Below are 24,137 nucleotides of genomic sequence, written 5' to 3'. Positions count from 1 at the left end.
AATATCTTTTGAACTATTTTTTTTTATTCACAATTATTAATAAAACTATAATATCAAATATCAGTAAATAACTAAAAATAAATCAATAAATAAAAAATTCTAATTGAAAAAAAAAATTGGTGATAATTTTAAGGATCTACAGTGATTTGTTTTTAAATTAATACAATATAAAAAATTTGATTTTGTAAAAGACAGATTTTCTAAAAATGTGTTTTTTCCTCAATTTTGTTTTTGCTAATTATTAAGAAAAAGTAATGAGATTTTTTTATTTTTTTATTTTTGTATATTTGATTCCTGCACAACCAATTAGATTTACTTTCCTACCAGAAAATATATTGAAGTTAGAAGTTGAAGCATTTTTCTACTATAAAATTGTCTTTAGACAAAAATACAACAATAAATAAAATCATAAAATCATACATTTATCGCTCTACTCAAAATTTTAAGTATAATTGCTATAAATTACATTATTTATTCATAAAATTAAATATAAATAAACATTTTTACTAAACTTTGTATAAATTGAAAATACCAAAAGTAATAGTAAAATTTTAAAAAATGATAACATGTTTTTTTTCTTTGGAGAAAGAATTTATTTAAATACTAAATTTAATTATTTTATTGATTTTGTTATTAATATTTATTTAATATTATATTTTTTATTTTAAAATCATAAATGATATAAAATTACCTGTATTAAGTTGAATAGAAAATATCTTAGAAGAAAAATATCCTTTGCTATTACTACCGCCAACTAAATAAACAGTATTTGTATGTTCAACGTATGTTAGAGTATGTCTTGTAAGAGCAGGTGGAATTACTATTGAATGTTGAGCTCGTAAAAACCATTTTTTTGTATATATATTATAAAACCATAATTCTCCAGATAAACCTTTTTTCAATTTACCACCATACATGAGAAATCCTCCATTGTATCTAAAAAATTAAATTAGAATATTTTTTAAATATTTTTATAATATATATATATATATATCTCACTTTGTTGCTGCGTGACCAAAGCGTGGTGCTGGTAATCGTTTTAGTTTAATTTCATTTATTATATGTTCATTGTTTTCATCATAAGGAAATTCAAATGGTGAATGACGAATATTCTAAATCGTGAAAAATGTACACTTTAGTTACCAATAATTATAAGCATTATATATAACTCAATTCTATAATTTAAAGCACAAGTAGTAAAAAATATATGAATGTAACAAATAAATTTAATCAATTAATTTTTATATTATTTGTCCAGATTGGATTATATAAATAATCCACCTAAATATGGATTAACCTAACCTAACTTAAATGTTTTATTGATAAAACCAAATTACATCATTTTGATGTTCAAGGAATGTTGAATCGTCTGCTAGTGATACAAAAATATCATGTAATACAGCAGACCACGTTTTGTTCCGTCTATGTTCATTTACACGACTAGTATTATCAGAAGATGAGTATTTAGATCGATTTGTTCCAATATTTGTGTCACCTAACTTTGCAGTCATCAAAGCATTTATTGTGGCTGATCCAATAGAATTGACTGTTGTATGTAAAGGATCTAAATGTGCACAGTGAACAAAAATAAATGTTAAAATAATTGATACTTATTTATTAAATTACAAATATGTTACCTATAACATTATCATTTCGATCATACCACATGGAAGTATTAAACCGAAATACAACAAGATCACCAAGAATATTATTTAAATCATATCCACCAAAAACATATAAAGAATCAACCTCAGAAATATATACAGCTGAATGAGCAGCTCTTGGATGTATGCCTCCCTGATATAAATCATGCCATCTGAAATTCAATAAATGATGAAATCTTGTAACTTATTATAACTTATTAGATAAACACTTAAATAATGAAAAATAAAAAATAACAAACCTATTTCCTGTAGAATCAGAACTATTCAATGTGCAACCCATTCCCGAATAGTTTTGTAGGCAATGGCATCGACCTTGTTTACACATTCCTCTGTTAGGTTCACCACATTTATCGGGACATAGTTCAGTTCCACAGTCAGGACCCCCCCATTCATTATCACATACACAAAAATTTCGAAGGCAAAATCCATGACTTGAACAATTTCTTGGGCAATCAGATACATAATAGGAAGCTTCAAAACCCTCTAATGCATAATTTGTGTCACTGAATAACAATATTAACATCTAAACATAAAAAACAAAAGCCACTTAAATAAATTAAAAAGGAATAAAAATAATAAGAATAACTATGAAATATTTTAAATATTTATAATAAAGAAAGTTAATAATTAATGATAATGAATAATTGTATAAGAATGATATATTAGTTAACTGTTTTTAAAATGTATCACATTAAAATTAAAATTGCATTTAAAATGATCTAGAATTATAATCTTTATAACTGAAATTCACTAATTACTTATTTTTGGATATTCATGCGTGGGTTATACATACTTTAAAGAATATAATCCAGATAATGAACAAAAATGTATTAATTATAATATTTTAAATTAGGACTATTTAATAATAGAACAGAGTTTGTAAAAATAAATAAAACAGTGACCTTTTCATATTTTTTATAATTAAATTTTCAATTATTATAGGTGATTAAATTTGTAATAATTTATTTTATATTTTTAGTAATGGTTAAGAAAATTATTTCTATTAGGAGGGGGTATTAGTAAAAAAAATAACTAAAACATAACTCTCAGATCCATGTAATTCCCTACAAAAATAATAAAACATTAAATGGAGACAAATATTAGATATATCTTAAGGAGATGTACATCTATACAGCATAATTTTTATCAAAAAATGCAAAACCGCAACAATTAATTACAATACTAAATAAAAATGAACAACTTCATTGATCACTATGTGAATATCTTATGAAGATTTAGTATTAGCGATGTTTTTTTAATAAAATAAATCTGACTTTTAATTTTACTAAATATCTAAGAACATAATATGATAAAATTCTAAACATAATTATTTGTTATTTAATAATATTATTTGTTATGCAATTTGTCAAATAAAACCTTTTCACTGTTTTGAAATTGAACATTTAAAATACTTTTTTAACTCTTTAAAATGAGATTTTAAAATTATGAATATTAATAATTTAATAACATTGAATTTCACTAGATAAATTGTTAATAAAAGATTGATTTGTATAGCGTGTTATTAACATTTATATGAGACTATGTACATACGTATGTAATCTTATACATACGTACTGTTATTAATATATACGTATGAGAGCATTTTACTACTTATTTTACATTTAATTTATCATTTACACACATTAATTATCACTAACTGAATTATACCGAGCTAAATACCCAATAATGATTGTGGATTGCATAAATAACTATTGATCTTCAAGTGATTATACACTCAAACAAAGCTTTTAACAGCCAAAGATGATTATTAAGCTATTTAAATCATTTTTAACTTTTAATTCTAAAACACCTATAAACTCAAATTTTAAAAATTAACTCTATGTTATGATGTATTTAATTTATAAAGTGTTTTAGTAAAAGTATTAATACATTTGTAATTTGTCATTATATATTTAAATGATTTAATAGATTGAATAATTTAATTTTAGTTTTTGAGTGGTTTATTCTATTTTATATTTAATTTTTTGAAGTAATTATTGTTTTTAAATAGTTATCATGATGTATTGACAAAAAAATACTTACAAAACCTGATGATGCTAATATTGACTGAGGTTGATTCTTTCCACTATAACTTCCTAGGAGAGGTGAATTAAATGAATCTCCATCATAAACGAATACATAATCATAAGAGCATTCTGTATTTAGAGTCTTGAACTCCAATGTAATAAACTGATTTGTACTATTTGCTAAAATAAAACAAAAAAAATACATACAGTTGAAACATTCATTTTTATAAGTCTATAAATATATTAATAGCTGAATTAAGAATTATTTGGAAGTTTATACATTTACATATTTAATCAAAGTATAATATGTATAATATTATAGTACAACTATTTTTGTATAATTAATTTTTAAACAGCAAAAAAATTTTAGGACCAAAAATAACTTAAATATTAGTTAATAATTATTGTATTATCGTGACTATTATTGTAAACAATGATAAGCGATAATACCACCATAATCTCCAAATACACCATAAAAATAGATTAAATATTTATACGGAAAACCAGCATTAACAGGTTAACCGCAATGTTTACCATTTTTGATACATGGTGGATTCGCCATTTGGGCTAACCCAAAAAGTAGGGAACTTGCCTTATTTGCTACAGTGTTATTTTAAATTATAATTTTTTTTAAAATTTTTTTTACCTAAAAAATGAATTTATAAGATTTCAATGGGCTGGTTGAAAATTTTGTTTATCTGGTGGGCTACGAAGTATTTTCCTGTGTTAAAATTTTATTTACATGTATCATAGAAGGTATACATAACCCTTTTTAATTAAGACTACCATAGTCCTGTATACCAATAATGGTACACAAAAACTTATTGGCAAGACAACAAGTATAACAAAAATGGTACACGTAGCTCTAATGGCAATGCATTGAAAAATTATGTAGCAGTTAACCTGTTTTTAATAGATTTAGGTCAGTGGGTTGCCTATTTCCAAACCCTATTATATATGATACACATATTCATTCAAAGAAATTAAATATTTTTATCATTTATCATATAATAGATATGCCATATTAAAAGAAAACTTTAAAAGGCCAAAAGGGTGTAATAAAATTTGTTGGTAAGATTAAGGGATAAAAGAAAAAAAGGATTATTATAGTGTTAAATATTAAATAAACTTATTGTCTTACTATTTTATTTGTTATTTATAATATTTTATAATATAATGTTGCCTAGTAAATTTAATTTAATTTATTTTAGATTATGTGAAGAACAATATATAATATATATATATATATATTGATTTTATAATAATGAGTTTTTTTTTGTGTGTTTAAAAAAAATAACAATTATAATAACAATTTTAGTTACTATATTGTAATTCAAAAATATTATTTATGAAAAGTTTGAAACTTTTTGGTATATTAAAATATTTTTTTATGAACATAATGAAATTTTCTAAACATTTAAGTTCATTTTACGTTAATGCCTATTTATACAACAAACCTACCTATTTACCATTTTACCATAAGTTGATATCAACTCAAAATTTAATAACAACAATACAAAAACACATTATATATCATATATATGTACTATTATAATAAATTCAATCTTTTCGGCAAAAATGTATTTAACTTGCTTTATTGATAATAGTAAAATAAATTGCTATGTTATAATATTAATAGTTAAAACTTATATATGTTAGCAGTAATATATGTAATACGTTATTTTATCAAATAACTAGTTATTCTATAAAATTCCTAAATATGCTAGTTAATATATAAATTACACCGTTTTACTAATTAATATATAAAATACCAATTGGGTTTTCGTTAATGTATGAAATTTATATCATTAGGTAGATGACCGGGACTGGATTAGATAACATACAAGATTTGTTACCATTGTCGTCATATTAATAAAAATAATAAGATAAGATAGTATTGAACCACACCATTCGGCATAGACTAGATTTATTTGTGTGACAGTATACCGCGAGTTTACTTACTAGTTAGTTTGATCATTTTTAGTGGTGTATAGTGTAATAACTAATAAGTGTGCTTTAAAATGAAAATCAAATTTGATACAATTATAAAAAAATACAACAACAAAACGTAATATTTTATAATATATATTAGATTTAAATAATTATTCTAATAAATAAATTGATTTGAAATAAATTAATATTAATATTTTATATAATAATGTAAGGCTTAATACTATAGCATTTGATTTTTATTGTAATTTGTAATTTGATTAAAATTTTTATTCAATAATAGTTTTAAATACATTATCTAAACCCTTATTGTTAATTTATAAAATATCTAGTTAGTATGTAGAACAACTAGTTGAAGTATGTATTTATGGATTCATTCAATACATTAACTGAAAGTACCCGTAATTCTATAGAATAGGTAACTAAATAATTACTGAATTTCATACATTAACGCTAACATATATATAAACATATGAACTGAGAAACCATTTCAGTCAAAATACTGGCTACATTAGCAGTTACCTACTTCTACCTTTTTAGAAATGTATACCATTTAATATTTCAATTTTTAAAAAAAATAATGTTATAACTGTTTATGAAAAAAAATTAATTTAAAAAGAATTTTATCTTTCTAATTGTTTATAGAAAAAAAGAAATATTTTTTCCTTGATATCCGTTCATTATCAATACATTTGTTTACAGTTTAAACACAATAAAGTAAATTTAATTAGTTTCAAGCCTTGGCAAAATAAGAAATAAATAATGGTACTTTTTTAACACTAAAATATTTAGTCTAAAATCCAAAAATTAGTTTTTTATTAGCTTGGTAACAATACATTATAAGATAAAACATGATAAAAAAAAAATATTCTAAATTCCTTTTATTTAAAGTTCAATAATTTTAGTAAGGAATATAAATTGATACTCAGAAGTCAGAATTATATAATAAAATATGGTTTTTTTCTATTAATTGAGATTTGACTATAGATTAATTGGATAGTATGTCACACTCAAGCTATTTAGGTTATCAAAATGTAATGCTTTTTCTGTTATCAGTATTTAGTAAATGATCAAAGATTCAAAAACATAGTTTCTATTTAATTATTAGCTATATTATTAAAACATATATGAAAATACGTTTAAATTAAATACCATGTTCCAGAAGCAATCTAATTACTTCTTATACAAATTTAGGTGTTAATTCCAAATATATATTACATTAATAAATATTAAAAAGAACTTAATAAATCAAATTAAAACTAAAAATGAATTTCTGTTAAATATTTTAAGTTTTAAAATTATTGTGTTATAACTAAGTAATAAACAATTTATAGCTAAGTTATGAAATAATTCAAAACTATATAGTATATTAAAATACTATATTATTATATGACTAGTCAGTTTCTTCATATATACATGATAAAATAACAACTGTGGCAGTCACTATAATGGAGGTAGATTAGAACAGTAATTGGTGATAATAGTCTTAGACAACAAGAGAGTACCGTACAATTATTCAATTTCATAAATTTATTTGAACAACTTATACATGTAATGAGAATCTACAATTAGTAATATTTATATTGGATATGTTTAAATACATTATATATATTGATATAAGATTTTATAGAAATAATTAGAAAATCAACAAATGATTTCACTTATGTTTTGAATTCTGACTATAATCTTTTGATAAATCAATAATATTGTTTTAAAATAAAATAACAATTTATGAAATATTATTTATTTATTTGGATAAAAATGTATTAGGTAAAAATGTAACAAAAATCTATTCACAAATTATTCAACAATTAATGTAAATTATCGTCCTTTTTAATGTTATTTTTGTAAGTAAATAAAAGTTAGAAAAATATCTTATTTAAGTCAATTATCGCATAAACGACAATAAAGAAAAATTTATCTTTAGACGTATATATTATTCCAATTAAGACAGTGACTTGTAACAATAAAAACAAACCCACACTATAACTCTAACCAAAGTACCTTTAATCAACCATTCGCAGTGAGTGTTCTGTGAGTAATTTGTTCCTGGTGGACCATGAGTGATGATTCCATTAGCTTGTGATAAGATGGTCCGGGACTTGTCGCAAGGCACGTCGTTTGAACGAACAGCATTCAACAACAAGGCGATTGCCAACAATTCCTTCGGAAACATGACAGACATTTCTCCCATGACCGTTTAACATGTTGGATACACATGAACTGCAATCCTCATCGTGTCATTTCAGAATGCAACAGAGTCTGCCGATGAAATATCCAATGACCTATTAAGATGCATTGAAAATTCGTAATAAATAACATGAAATTAACTTTAAATGTCAGATATGCGTACCTACATAGCTCCACACACCGTCGGATACATTAAATACGTGTTTACGGGACGGTCCCGAACGATATTCATAGTAAAATGACTTAAATGTTAGGTAAATAAAAAAAATTATCCACTAATTCAGTATCCAGTTCATTTTCTTATCACACAGTTTGTGTTTTGATTTCCGTGCCATTATCACGTAAGGCGTATCGTTACTCGTTATCACTGAATACTATAAACAAACGAAAATAAAATTACGAAGGTATGGACATGGGAAAAAGATTAGATATAGGTATTGATGTTTTTTTATTCTGACGTAAGGACGTAATAATATTGATAACGACGTATATCCGTTTATATTATATTATGATACAAAATATAATTTATGCAAGTGTACAACAAACGTTCTGTATTATTTATACAAAGAAATACATTTTATTTGTAAGTAGTTTCTCAATCCAACCACCCCGTAATAATAACATATATTAATAAGTATACATATATCGAGGGAAAAGAGGCCAAAAGTTGTAGGTCACAAACACTAAATTTTACAGGAGAGCAGTTTTAAGATTTTAAATAATTCTAATTCCACACCAAATAATTTTTGTTGTAGTTTTTTGATTTCATATGTTGCAACTTTTTTAATTGTGAAATATTCTGTAGATTACATGAATTATTACTTTTAAGCCTTAAATGCTTTTGTTGACGTAATAATAATGTATCTTTTAAACTTAAATGGAATTTGTTATAAACGGCAATTAAAATATATTCTTAAAATAGACATACCTACGAGGTTTTGATGATGGACTTAATAAAAACTGTTAATTCGATATAAACTCTAATTAATCAATAGTATAAATAGTTAAAATTTATTTTAGACTTATTTTTTGATATACTAAATTAAATAAATATAATTGTCGTAAAAAGGTTAAAAAATGAAAAAAATATTTAAAAAAATGTATTTATTGTAATAAATAAAAAGTAGTGTTTTCATCAAATTTTTAGTCAAATAAAGCCTGTTATTTTGTGCTAATTAAAGACATCACAATTTAAATGTAAGAAACATAAAGATATACCATACCTATATAATCATTTATTTTATTTTATGATAATAATTATAACATTATTATTATTTCAGTTAAATGTATTAATTGACTATTAAGTATAAACCAATTAAAATAAAAAAGAAAAAATTCTCAATACTGGAGTTATAACGCCAACAAAATATGACACGAGAGACATACTCGTAATATGTTAAATGATAATAATATTAATATCATATTAATCATATTATTATTATCGATAAAAATAATATTATTTTGACTTATCGATGTATCATCAGTGATTACAACGGCATGTATTAAATAATAGTAGGCATGTAATGAATAATAGATTTTCTAAAAAATAATATGTCCGGACATATTACATTTTTAAAGATAGATTAACAAATTCAATATTATCTAAAACATATAACACATCCAAAATTGAATGAATTGTTTTTGACAAAAGTAACAAGTCCGGACTTGTTATATTTGTCCGCTTAATAGTTAGACTAGGATAAAATATTGATTGTATGTCTCATTAAATTAGGACTTGTTATATGAGTGCACTAAAAAAACCTAACTTACGCTAAAATCGCAAAAATTAAAGTATAAATAAAACACGTTTTAAGTAAAATATTGACGTATAATGTTTTACCGAATCAAAAAGACGACCCAGATTAACCCAATAAACTAATTAAACGATTTTGAGAAAAATTGGACATACAACTTTTGGCCTCTTAGCCATCGATATTATACAATATGATCTATACGATTAACACATACGACAACAATGCATCGTGAGAATATGTACTTATACGACGTATACTTATGCAAAGGCGCGCGCGACGCGTAATACATTAGGTGCATATTTACGTGAGTGTATAGTGATGTGACTATATTTTTACACGAAAATTCGAGATACATTCCGTCGATGATTGCCTTTTACAAACCAAAATATTATTTACACATTTGAGATTTGTATACAAATCGATATAAATATATATTAAATATAAGTATAACATATACATCGTAGGTACGTCTATTTAAATTATGTTATTGCGTATAATTTATACTCGTATACAGTCGTACACGTAGACGCGGTATTGTAGGGAAAACGTTTGTCCGTCTGTGTGCGTATAAATCACATTTAGTATTTTGACCCACACAACACGTTTTTGGTTTTATTTTAACATATTTTTTTATACGGCCTTCGAATTAAACAGCAGGTGTGAAAACCACTGCTAAACGTTTTGTCCATGGTTTTAAACAGTAAAGATATATTATATTATAAATAATATAGGTAGCTATACAGTATACATATATATAGGTAGCTATATGTATATATAAGTAGCTATATGTATATATAGGTAGCTATATGTATATATATATATATATAGAGAGAGAGAGAGAGAGAGAGAGTGAGAGAGACTAAACCCACGCTCTGTAGGAATTTTCGTAGAATAATACTAGGGGTTGTTATTTTTTTTTTTTTTCGTTCGTTTCACGTTCAGTTCTGAGAATAATAGAGACCTACACAGAATAATGCTACAGTACATGTATGTATATCATATTATAAAAGGGACTGTCTCAATTCAAAGAAACGTCTAGCAGGTGTTTTCAACGTCAGCAACTGTCTTCACGTCATGATTCTATAACGATTTAAAATGATCCGTTTAACGTTGTACGGCCAAATTATTAATGCCTCTCAGTAGTTATCTGTACGTAATATTTTATAATATAAGATAGGGGCCGGTGAAACTCGATATCGGGTGTGTGGAAGCCGACTTCGACGCCTTCGAGGCGGCGGTCTTGTGAAAATTGTTTCACCAGAAATTATAATCGCGTGTATAGGAAAAAAAATCATTCACTAAAAAAGTAGGAAAAGTACTTAAGTCGATTGTCGTGTATGAATACATTTAATTATTATTATAGAAAACAATGTTAAATTTTTAAAATATCTAATATCAACATTTTTCAATTATATTATTTGACTAACTTGACAAAAGCATTTAACTAAGTGTCTATATAGATTATAGGCGGATAGTAAAGTTGCATAAAAATCAAATTCTTTGACTATATATGCTTAGGTATTTAGTAAAATGCCTGATTTCACTGTTTACGACATAATCACCAATCATTAGCATAACTCTAATGGTAACCTGTCATTAGTGCCTATAGGTATACTTATATTGACTAAGTACCCACGTGAATATAGTGAATAACCAGAGTACCTAGGTGTACCTTCCTAAATCTGCGTAAAGCCGTAAACATAATTCAGTGGTCAGTGGCGGCTCGTGGGTGATGGTGGTGGGGGTGCAACATAATGTGCAATATAATACTTCTAGTCATAGATATAACAAATCGTCAAATTAAATGAAATATAATTTAATATTTAATTAAATTATGAACACAATTTGACATTTTGAATTAATTAAAATTAAAAACTATATAATTTATACTTAAAAAACGTATGATGACAACCTACGTCCAACTAGCCTCAGGTCACAGTAGAAAATTAATTAATATAATAATAATAGCGATTAGCAGCCGACAACGACGAGCGTACACTCGGTTAATTTTAAAAATATAAATAAACTACCCAGTGGCGTAGCCAGCAGGTAGACCTGGTAGGCCCGGGCCTACCCACTTTTCTCCAAAAATGAATGCTTTTTATTAAATAAAAATATTAATTGATAATCCTTATTCCATCAAAATATCGGGCCTACCTAAGAAAAATTGTCTAGCTACGCCACTAAAACTACCCAACATAGTAGTGTATTTTACCGTATGGACGACTCTGCCTGTCGTCCAAAACTCGTATATTAGATCGCAGCTTAAACGTACCCACACGCATACGATTGCGCGCATGGCTTATAATACACGTATTTAGAATATTGCACGGACGACGCTGCTGGTCGTCCAAACGCTGCTCGTGTGCATATGTACTCATGTACTCCTGGTATATGAGGGAAACAAATTTAATGTTAGTATACAATAATTAATGTTATTATAAAACTATTTTACTATTTAAAAATTTTTTAAAAATGTAAAATTAAAAATATACAATTAATTTTCTTCTTTAAATTAATTTTAGTAGGGGGTGCGATCGTCCCGTCGTCCCAACCACTAGCCACCACTGACTTAATTATATGATAATATCGTTATACTAGCGTTTAATGCAAAATAGGTAATTGGCGGCTCGTATTGTGACTTAGATACGGTTGTGTAAAATATTTTTGGATAGGTACCTATTTTATTGTTTAGGGCCAGTGCCGGCGGAAGGCATGTGCAACCTGTGCGACCGCACAGGGCGGCAAATTCTTTTTGACTTTTAGGGGCGGCATTATTATTTATAAATAAAAATATATAAATTATATAAGGGCGGCATATTATAGGTAATTGGCTCAGGGCAGCGAAAAACCTAACGCCGGCACTGTTTAGGACAATTTATACATTATTATGTCTTTTAACAAAAATTGAATTCAATATTTTAAAATGTTTATCAAATACAATCACCATCGCGTTTCCATGGGTTGCACTTATGCAGTTATGTATTTACATTGGCCGTCTTCTACCTTCTAACAGAATGAATATAATAGGAAGTTTGGCTCTATAGGTATATATAAACAGTCGTTTACGATCTAATAGAAATTTAATTTCTGTAAAGGAATACCAAACATATTTTAGAAAATTCGATATCAAGTTTGCCATCCTTCATTATGACGCCCGTATGACGGCACGTATTATATTGTGCTTTTTTTTACACGAAACTCAATTTAATAGTTTAAAACTGATATCTTATGATCGAGGCTATGAATTTAATGCATTTTAATATTTTTATTTTTGCTACACCGTATAAAAAATAGATTCGGGAAAAAAAATTTTATTTATTTTTTATTTATTGTTCAAAAACGAAATTTTAGATTGCATATTTTTGAATTAGGCCATAAATACTTGTTTTCATATGAATGCTTTTTTTAATAAGTATTAATATTTTGTCGGTCATGTAATGAAACTATATCATATTCTTATTTGGGTATTTAACTTAAATTGTTATCCAATGAAATAAAATTATTATTGTTCTGATCTTGTATATTATATAATTTCGTAATCTTAAATAAAATAGGCTTATATAACCTTACTGGAAGAAACTGTATGATTATTTTTTTTCATTAATCATTTTTAATTATTAATTTCAATCTTATTTTTTAGAATTTTTCTGTGAATATTTTTTATGCATTAGTACATGCACATTTAACACTTTTTTAATGCATTAAATTCATAGTCCTGCAGTCCTGGTTATAATTAACATCGCGCTTCCAATACGTGTGTCACGTATTATACGAGTATGTATATTGTATAATGTATATGTATTACAATAGCCATTTATAGAGACATAAATAATATTTAAAATTACGTTATTCCAGCTCGTGTTAAGGATGTAAGGTTTTTAATCTGACGAAAATAGTTATCTTTTGTACGGAGAAAAATACAATACTAAGGTATATTTTTATACTGCAGCTGAGCTAAAAACTAATTATATACCTATTACCTATTATCTGTCTTGTTGTATGTAGCATATGCCAACTAAATAATTTATAAACATATAACATTCGTTTGTGGTGAGTATTAACAAATAATATTATTAAAAATCTCTAGAAGTCTAAAGTAAAATAATACGATACAGATGTACATCATGTTGAATGTTGATAGTATTATTAATATATATAATCGTGTTTTACACATTGGTTGTCAATAAAAGGTGAAGGTAGGTATTCAGTAGGAATACATTTGTTAGTGTTTATAAAAAATGACTGAGGCTGGGGCTATACACGGCGTTTTCCGCCGCGTTTCGTACGCCGCGTATTCCGCCGCGTTTCCCGTCGAATCGAAAATGCGTTTGTTTATATCGGAGTAGCTATACACAACGGACGTAATACGCCGCGTTTTAATCCGTGGCGGAAAACGCCGGCCGGCTTGCGTTTTGGCGGACGAACGCCGAAGTAATAAAAACGCAAACTCCTAATTTTACATTGTTTTAAATTAGGATGGGCTATACTGGTGACGGAAAACGTCGCGTTTGCACCATAATTTTTTAGATATTGTACAGATATTGAGATATCCGCGGCGGAATACGCTCGACGGATACGCCTTGTATAGCTAATCCGACGGGAAACGCGGCGGAATACGCGGCGTACGAAACTCGGCGGAAAACGCCGTGTATAGCCCCAGCCTGAATTTGATTTTATTTACTCGTTAAATTGTAACACTAAAATGGACAATATTGATAATAATTTTTGTCACTTTATAATTTTTCTTTAGGGGAGTATTAAAGAGTATCCTTGCTCAGTCACTGTTATATATAGGCGCTTTTATAAGCTTATTAAAAATAAAACAATACGTATATTAAGATAAAACCTGCATAAATTATAATAATTTTTAAAAAAAAAAAATAAAAAAAATAAAATTGCACATTAATTGTTTAAAAATATATAGTATTTATATTTAACTGTTTTTGTCTGCTTTTTTCGTCTTTTATAATTTTAAATAGTTGTTAATTTTTTATCAATTTATTAAGAAAACCAAGCCGATGACTGCCGATAATTTTATATTATTTTTATGCTAAATTGAAGTACTATGTACGAATATACGATAATATACTTTGATCATTCATTTATTCAAAAAATCGATTTTATTTATTCATGACGATTTTGTTATAAAACATTTATTTTACAAACAAAAAAAAAAATAATTCTAAATTAAATTAAAAGTTTAAAATATAGAAAAATATAAATATAAATTCAAAATTAAAGCATGGTTAATTGAATTGAATGAACTTTCAAAATGTATCCTATGATCACCTCACTCCTTGTCCTTAAATTTAATTTATGTTACTAAATTAAAGTATAAAGAGGTATTAATTTATGTTTATGAATTATGTTTCTATATTGTTTATAATGTTTAAGCATAATATTTACAAGCTATATGTATATAAATTAAGACAATGGTTTCAATAAAAATATTTGAAGGTAGTATAAAGATATGCTTTTTGATTTGTATTTAAATACATAGAAACTAAGAATTGAAATTGATAGACTTCTATCGTTCCTAATGTTTTCACTGTTTTCATTGGACTTAAAATAATGTACGAGAAACGAGAATTTTTGATGGAAATACTTAAAAGTATCTAATGTAAACATTTTATGATATTTTTGTTCTTGTACCTACTTATTAAATAAAATAAATATTATTGAAAGAAAATAATTATAAAATACGTTATTTACAAGGTACCACTAAAACCTAAATCGACTTCAAAAAATAATTCAATTTTTATATATATATTATACTGTACCTTTTTATATTATTTTATTATATTCTCTATACCTGCCACACGCATAACAGTGGGGGTCTCTCGTTCGTGTGCAGTGACCCTACCTACATGCCTCGTGTTTGAAAAAAAAAAAAAACACTGCCGGTGTTTGAGCCACCCTGAAACGACCGACGCCAAAGCGACATATTGTTCGATGTCAGTTAGACTGCAGCACCATTCGTTTTATATTTCACTTTTTTGATTTGTGCTCTTCAGTGACTTCAGTGACTTACTCACGAACGTCTTGAATTTATTCCGTGTGATTTTTTTTATACTTATTGTTTGCATCGCTTCATTTTTTTTGATAGTCTAACAATACGATGGAATCTATAACACAAATTTTAATTTTACTTGTGATCGTATCTTCCTGTATGGCAGCAACACTGAATACACTCAACGGACAAAGTAAGTATATAGATATTATTTAACTTATGTTTTCGCATATAATTACTGAAATCGTTCATAATTTTGTTAGTAATTACATATTTAGTACCGAGTTAATAATTTTAATTCATTCAATAAATTATGGTAATAATAATATACCGTTATTATATAATAATATAATAAATAAGTATATAGTGGTTATTAGCTGGACTAGATATTTAATTCTAAAGAATTATTTTATACAATTTTATGCTAACAATTTTTAAATATTGTTTTTTTTGTATCTAAATAATCTTAATGTGTATTCTATATAATTTATAATTATGCAGAACACCATTTGTGTCATTGTGTCACGTTGAGTTTAAAAAATTGGTGAAAACGGTTTGATGTATAATAGGAGTCATGTATACCTCATTATTAAGCATGGATCTAAAATTTAAATTAAATAGTAAATTATTGGTATTATTATTATTATTGTATCAGCTATATTATATTTCTAAGAATATAATATTATTATAATATTTATTAATATTTTTACTAATTATTTATTTATATATAACTGCATAGACAGAAATCCTACGAAATATATTTTTTATAATATTATAATTATTGTGCGCTGCTATGGCAATGTTATGGTTTCTGTGTCTGTGTGTGGGCGTGTACGAAAGTGAGTGAATGTGATCGAGATGATTCGTCGAGAAAACTATACAGTTAATGTTAGGGTGGTGTAGTGGCAATGGAACCTCAAGGTCATAAATAATTTATTTTCTCTTTATATATATATATTTTATACAATACACATGCGCGAGTGTGTAATCGTAAGTTGGTTTTTGTGTTCATGTATGTATATTAGGGTGGATAGATTAATTTTATGATTCCGGAACAATAAATTATTTTATAAATAATTATATAGCTTATAATATACCGTTACCTATACCAGATTTTCTCAACCTTCAAGTTGAAAAAAACTATTTATCGGTTTGTGTTCGTAAAATAATAACACAAAAAATAAAAAATAAATTAACAAAAAAATATTCGTTATCCAGTACATTGTATTACATTAAAATTGCACACAATAAATATGATAATTAATATTATTATATTATTATAGCATACTAGATTTTTTTTTCTGGTTGTAGTATTTCCCTACCCAACCAATAAAAAGTAAATTTGTGAGTTTCGGTAACAAAAAGGTTGGGAAGCACTGTGCAACATTAAAATTATCCAGGTAGGTAGATTTTTAGTTTTAAGACATCCCTCTACACGACGTAGGTCGTTACTCGCATTCTTTTGTCCTGCAGGTTTCTCTAACCATACATATATATATATATATATTACATATATAATCTTACAGTTATCCGATAGGCAGTAATACCGGACGAGTCCCAACGATTATTTTTACTGAGGTAGTTCAATTTTTGTTAAACATACAGGACTGAATATATGGGCGGCGCAGCTGTATAATATATATATTACAAAGTAATCATCGAACGCAGTCGGCGGTGGGATTGGAAAGTAAAACACGTTCAGAATTAATGATAGCAAAAAAAATTAAAAATACCTATAAAATAATAATAATAATAATAATAAAAACAATTAAACCTACCCAACTTCAGTATTATAATACCTATTAAAATATATTGACTTAACTATATTTTAAACTCCAAATGTCTGCAATAAATAGTTTAGTAAAATTATTGCAAAGAAATAATATTAACGTGTGATGAAGTATTTACTATTAATAATTGATAATAGTGAACAATAGCGCCAGAAAGTCTCGTACAAATATAAAATATATAAAAATATAGATATACAGGTAGTACCTATTTGAAATATGATAGAAAACTGGTTGTCATTTTGACATCATATTAAAATTAAACATATTAAAACTGTGACCAAATACCTACGTAAAATAATTTCCGAATCCTTTAGCTACCTATACCTAATTTACTTATTGAGCGTTGGGACGATCTAGGATATAGATTATAGATTATGAGTTTACGACATTGTTTCACCGAGACAACTATATAAGTATATATAGATGAAATAGGAAATACAATAGGATAAAAACAGTATAATTCAATTATATAGTAATGTGGTATCTTTTCCTGTGTGTTGCAGAAAAGGAGAAACGCAGTGGCCGATTTTGTCCTCCGATGGGATACAAGGAAAAATATGAGGTAGCTTTTTTAGATAATGCGCAGCCATTGTACGGATGCGCATACCTGAATCACGACTGGAATCTTAGCGATGTTCCACTGTTTCATTTATGGCTTGAACGACCCGAGGAGCAGAGCATCATACCCACATATTGCAAGAACACAAGTAGTACGTATAAATATGAATCATTATTGCTTTAATTATAGAGAGGGGACGTACTGTGTGCTCACAGATCCGAAAAGCTATTCGTAGTTCAAGCAATTCCTTAAAACGTTCAAATCTTATAACATTTTTGTATACATTGTAATGCACTTCATGCCCACAATTTAATTAATTTTTAATATCATTAAAAGTTATAGGTATCAATACGGTTATGTCTATCTTGACAGTTTTTAAATATAGTACCTTTACTATAATTATGTAGTAATTGACACACATACATAGAATACAAATCTTAAATTTATTTTGTGTGTGTGCTGCATGTAATTGACGGTGATTTTGTTTCAAGTTTACTTTCTATTTTGTTAGTACCTAACATAATAGCTCTATGTAATAAAATATAATTGAAAACTGTTTGAAAATTATCTGTTGTGTATAGATTATTGTAGTGTCGGCTCGTGGGTGCTGGTGGCGGGGGTTCGACTTTAATTAATATAATACCTACCTCTAGTCATAGGTATAACAAATTGTCAAAAATGTAATATAACTTAATATTTATTATAATATTATGAGCACAATTCGACATGATGAACTAATTAAAATTAAAAACAATACAATTTATTTTTGAAATACGTGTGACGACAATCTACTTAATACTAATTGCAGGTAGGAGTAGAAAATTAATTAAGATAATAATAATGGCGATTAGCGGCCGACAAAGACGAGCGTACATTCGGTTAATTTTAAAAATATAAATAAACTAGGTACCTAATATAGTTGTGTATTTTACCGTATGGACGAGGCTGTTTGTCGTCCAATACTCGAATATAAGATATTAAGATCGCATGCACACTATTGCAGCGTCTTCGCTTACGTACATTGTTCGTATTCAGAAATATTATTGCTGAATGCACGGACGACGCTGCTGGTCGTCCAAACACTGCTCGTGTGTGCATACGTACCCATATACTCCTGGTATATGAGGGAAACAAATTTAATGTTAGGCCGGTGTCACACTTGCGGAATATCCGCAGCGGACGGAATAATCGCGACATGTAGCGATTTTATTTTTTCCGTGCGATAATATTCCTCTGTAATGTGTCCAGTAGTATTTAAATGTATGAATTTCTATATCGTGAAAATTCCGCTGCGGATATTCCGCAAGTGTGACACCGGCCACACAATAACTATTTATTTCCTTATAACTAATTTACTATTAAAAAATTTTTATTTTTGATATTTTTTTTAAATTTAGTTTTTAATTTTAGTAGGAGGTGCAATCGTCTCGTCGTCCAAACCATGAGCCGCCACTGGGTTATTGGTTTCGTGTATGTTAGGTATGTGTAGATATTTAACTTGTATAGTTGTATATGAAATAATTATGTTCTATTTGTTGCGGTAACGGTAGTTGCATTAAGTCAAATCTTTCCTCTTATCCCCTGTTATGCATTACCTACATTATTACAATAGAAATAACATTAGTTAAGCTTAAGAACAATAAGAATTCAAAAAGTTTCTCAAGGTACATTTGAAAAATTATTATTTTAAAGGTGTAATGTATTTTTATTAAAAGTTTTTGTTTTTTCATGCATGCTAATTTTTTAGTATGGTACACACTTTTATCTTTCTTATCAGTTAAAATACAAATTATGTAGAAATTTAAAAAAAATACCGTCAGAAAACATAATTAGTGTTTATTTAAATTAACTCTGGAAAGAGAAAATTATTGTAATAATATGCAGTAAAAATATCATACTATTATATTATAATATTATTATTATAGAATATACCTAAGATGATTTTTTTTTTATCATTGAACACTCATTATTTCAAAAAGTATAGACTTTTTAGTTTTTTTCTACATTTTATAGATAGGTACATACTTTTTGTATATATTTTTTATTTGTTTCACCTTTGTATTTAATATTAAAAAAATTATTAACTTTCAATTTTCAAATGGCAACCTATATATTAATAATTATATAAATAAATAAAAATATTTTTTTCATGAATTTTCACAATCAAATTTTTAAATTTCATTAATCCGTTGGTGAGTTTTAGCTGCACAATGTTGGGTGGTTTTAAAAAGTTTTTAAGTGTTATATATATATACTAATCAGCATCGTCGGGACTCTGATTTTTATTGTTTGTAAAGACCAGTAGCTATAATATTTATTATAGTAATAAATTCGATATCGTTCACACTTTTGTGTATTGTAGAGTGGTGATAATATTTGTATCTGTTACTACCTATACTCTTCCTTATTTTTACATTATAATTAATTGATCTAAATAATATTACTTCTATAAATACAACAGTAGGTACTATAAATATTAAATACTATACTAATACTCGTGGCTATACGTAAACTGCGGCAAAAAATTAAGATTATACGATCTGCGACAAAACCGATAAGATACATCATACAAACTGCGGCAATTTATGGACGTCATTCGATTGCGTTCTGTTTCCAACTTTTATACCTTATTTCAATGTGTCGATTGCGTCCACAAGTCGGACAAGTGAATTATATTTTCTTTCCTTTTTATAAGTTCCGATTACGTTCTATTGTATAATATATAATAAGCAGGGCTGGATTTTTATGCAATAAAAAATTGCAAAATATGTATTTTATTTACCAAAATATGCAAAAATATGAATTTTAATTTTTTAAATATATATACAAAAAAATATATTTATTTATTGGAATACATCAGTGATTACCTGATTGTCATGTAATACGTATAATTGAGATTAAAAATCAAATTATTTATTAAAAATTAATTTAAAATAATTATTAATTATTTATAATTCTTATTCAATAGTAGAAATATATGAATTCTATGCTACGACCACATATTATTTTTTAAATTTTCGAATATACGAGTAAATGGTCGGCGAACGTACATAGCATGTACATAGTACCATAAGATTGTATTTATAAAAATAAAATTTATATTTGACCAAAAAATTAAGATATAGACTTTGATCAGTTTAATTATTTTCGGCTTAAATACAATAAAAATACAATCATACTAAAGATGCAAAAATATGCATTAACTCAAATACTCAATATATGCAAAAACATGCAAAATAAAAATAGTACCATTTTCATCACAATAATATTAATTTCAATTTATTTTATATACTTTCTATAGTATATACTACATGTATATACATATCGTTACGATAATCTATATACACGTTTATCGTTTAATTAGGTATAAATACGTGAAATATTTCAATTTCAATATATGCATTTTTGAAAAAAGTATGTTTTAAGAATAAATGATTAAATTTTAATTAGATACCTATTGTATTATTATTTATTTATTTATTTTTTTATTATACGATTTTTTAAAATAATTTTTAATAACAATATTTTTTTAATTTTAAAATTGGTTTTTTGATTATACGATCATTACGATCTAATTTTTAATAATAATATACTTTACAATTTTAAAAATTGATTTTTTTTTTATTTATACGCCTAAGGGATACTCGAAGAGATAGGTACTATAATACCTATCATAACACGTGTCAATACGTATTATACCTAATTAAACGATAAACGTGTATACAGATTATCCTAACGATATGTATATACATATAGTATAATATATAGAAAGTATATAAAATAAATTGCCGCAGCTTGTATGATGTATCTTATCGGTTTTGTTGCAGATCGTATAATCTTAATTTTTTTTTGTCACAGTTTACACATCGACTTTTAGAAAAAGGTAAATTTTTCCACACTTTACCATCTCCCATATTCGTTAATCGCTTGCAAAAAGTGATTCCGACGATGACGTACAATAAGGCGGTATAATTAAATCGATTAACGATTATGAAAAGCCAAAAGCTAAAATTTTATTCTGTAACTTTTCCTAACGTATAACATTTGAAAAGCAAAATAATAATCTTGCATCTTGTACTCCTGAATAATATCATAATATATACCTTAGAGCTTAGATATACCTACTTATTTTACCTATATCAGTAGAAGCCGCTTATTACTTTGGGACCATGAACTAAGAAGATATCTTCTTATATCTTCTTAGTTCATATTTGGGACCAAGGTGAAATATGTCAATTAACCGATTGTTTCCAATAAGCGATTCATTTGTTTTGTACTATGTAAAGAAAATGATAAACATATGTAGGTATGTATATTTAACTATGTGTCTATGTATATTGTATTATTTAAAAAAGTATGTAGGTACATTGTACAAAATGTATATATTTTACTATATTATTTAAAAAATGTGCCTATCAAAGTTTATTTTATGTATAATACATATTATAATAAACATTAGTGTTCGGCACAAGTTATCAACAATATTTTGTAAAATAAAAAAAGTAATTTAAATGAATTATACTTATTAATATAATCGTATCTAATAATAGTAATACATTAATTAAATTAAATATGTTATATTTTATATATTAGGTATTTATAGTCTTTATTATATATTATATATGTTAACATAAAACCAAAAACGTGTTGTGTGGGTCAAAATACTAAATGTGATTTGTACGCACAGATACGTTTACACTACCTATAATACCAGTAAGTCACTAAACATTACGTGTGTCAATACAAAATGATTATCCAGCAAAAAAAATTCTGAATATACTATTGTATTTGTTCTGTTTTTCTGTTCTCAGATATGAACCATTACATTTTCGAGTGCTTGTCAAATGATGAATCCGCCAATCCGGAAGAGGTTGAAAAAGGTTTTCAGTATATGTCCTTATTTGAATATAAGCCAAACAAATATGGTCAACACGGCTCTAACACGAACGAGCCATCTTTCAGATGTGCCGTAAGTATACTGTGTACCTACTTTCTAATATATAATTATCTGTATCTCCGTACTGTCACGGTGTTCGTGGTCGAATTCCTCCGAAATGGCTCGATCGAATTAAATGCATTTTATTTTGTATATTCTGTAGGTATATGGCCATAGGTCGTAAAGTATTTTTTACCTTCTTACCACTACCACCTATTTTTTACACACCGTACTACTAACCTTGCATTCGCCATCGTTATAGCAAAGATGGCTATAATTTATTATTGCTTTGATTTTCGACGATAAAGAAAAATAGACAGTGTACAATATTGAAAATGAAATTTGTGTATTTTCGTAGAGCCATTGTCGAACACTGTACGGCCAAGCGCAGGCCTTCTTATTCGGCCAAGCTTATACGAGCTTAACATCCTTTTTTTAAGAATTCAATTTATTATATTACCCGATAGTTTGAAAACAAAAAAATGATATTTACTTACTTCAAAATTCTTTAAAATAAATATTTCTATGTATATAATTATTACATGCACTAATGACACACTAAGTATAGTTTGTTATTGCCTTATTGGGTTGCTTATGTTGTTTAAAAATTAGTGTACAAATAGTTTAAAAAAAATATATTTTAAACAGAACGATCTAATCAGTACCTACAACAATTTTTACGCGTAACAAAGTGCACGTGGACAGCTAATATTTATATATTATATTATAAGTTACGGTTCATAAATTTGTTTCACTATTTCTGTATTTTCTGAACGGCCTTACAGGTGTACGTCGCTGATGAATACAAAAATTATGGGGTTGTGGTAATTCGAATGGCACTTAGCAGAGGAAAAGCAGAGCATTTCACTGTAAGACAGTGCGAAGGTCTATCGAATATTCTGGAAGATAGAAATCTGATATACGACCCTAAGTCTCAACAATATTGGCCCGAAGGAGCTTCATATGTATTTGTAATGGGAGACCTCCAGCCTAAAAGACGTACAACTACAACAACTACAACTACTACAACTTCTACAACTACTACAACTACGCAAAAACCACCTGTATCATTTCTTTACTTTTTATCTATGATACGGGGTGAACTCGCATAGAAAAAAATACTGTTAAATTATACTACTATTGATAACATAGTTTTTTAATAATTTAATTGTATGAACATTATTATTATTGTACATCATGCACATATGTCATACATGATATATAAATATAATAATATGAAACTTTCAGATTTAA

At 26.6% G+C, this 24,137-nt stretch overlaps 2 protein-coding genes across 3 annotated transcripts in view; one reads left to right on the top strand and one right to left on the bottom strand.

Annotated features, from left to right (window-relative positions):
* LOC114125053 (multiple epidermal growth factor-like domains protein 8) overlaps nucleotides 1-8,157 on the bottom strand; it is a 27,185-nt gene extending 19,028 nt beyond the window's left edge. Inside the window, exons 1-8 of one of the 2 annotated variants that reach the window (XM_027988526.2) lie at nucleotides 7,995-8,157; nucleotides 7,646-7,926; nucleotides 3,708-3,871; nucleotides 1,904-2,187; nucleotides 1,638-1,816; nucleotides 1,338-1,564; nucleotides 1,000-1,112; nucleotides 692-936 (exon numbers count right to left, since the gene is read on the bottom strand). In XM_027988526.2, the coding sequence (XP_027844327.2) occupies nucleotides 692-936; nucleotides 1,000-1,112; nucleotides 1,338-1,564; nucleotides 1,638-1,816; nucleotides 1,904-2,187; nucleotides 3,708-3,871; nucleotides 7,646-7,835 (1,402 nt within the window). In that variant the 5' untranslated portion in view covers nucleotides 7,836-7,926; nucleotides 7,995-8,157. The remainder of the gene's footprint in view (nucleotides 1-691; nucleotides 937-999; nucleotides 1,113-1,337; nucleotides 1,565-1,637; nucleotides 1,817-1,903; nucleotides 2,188-3,707; nucleotides 3,872-7,645; nucleotides 7,927-7,994) is intronic. The other variant, XM_050205726.1, reaches the window with a different exon arrangement.
* Nucleotides 5,660-24,137, top strand: LOC114125059 (uncharacterized). The gene is made up of 5 exons (XM_027988537.2): nucleotides 5,660-5,759; nucleotides 15,695-15,791; nucleotides 17,892-18,098; nucleotides 22,759-22,916; nucleotides 23,669-24,137. Exons 2-5 carry the CDS (start codon nucleotides 15,707-15,709, stop codon nucleotides 23,993-23,995), a joined length of 777 nt encoding a protein of 258 aa, XP_027844338.2. The 5' UTR covers nucleotides 5,660-5,759; nucleotides 15,695-15,706; the 3' UTR covers nucleotides 23,996-24,137.

The sequence above is a fragment of the Aphis gossypii genome, chromosome X (genome assembly GCF_020184175.1).
Source record: "Aphis gossypii isolate Hap1 chromosome X, ASM2018417v2, whole genome shotgun sequence".
Lineage (NCBI taxonomy): Eukaryota > Metazoa > Arthropoda > Insecta > Hemiptera > Aphididae > Aphis > Aphis gossypii.
This window is presented reverse-complemented; position numbering and strand designations above follow the sequence as displayed.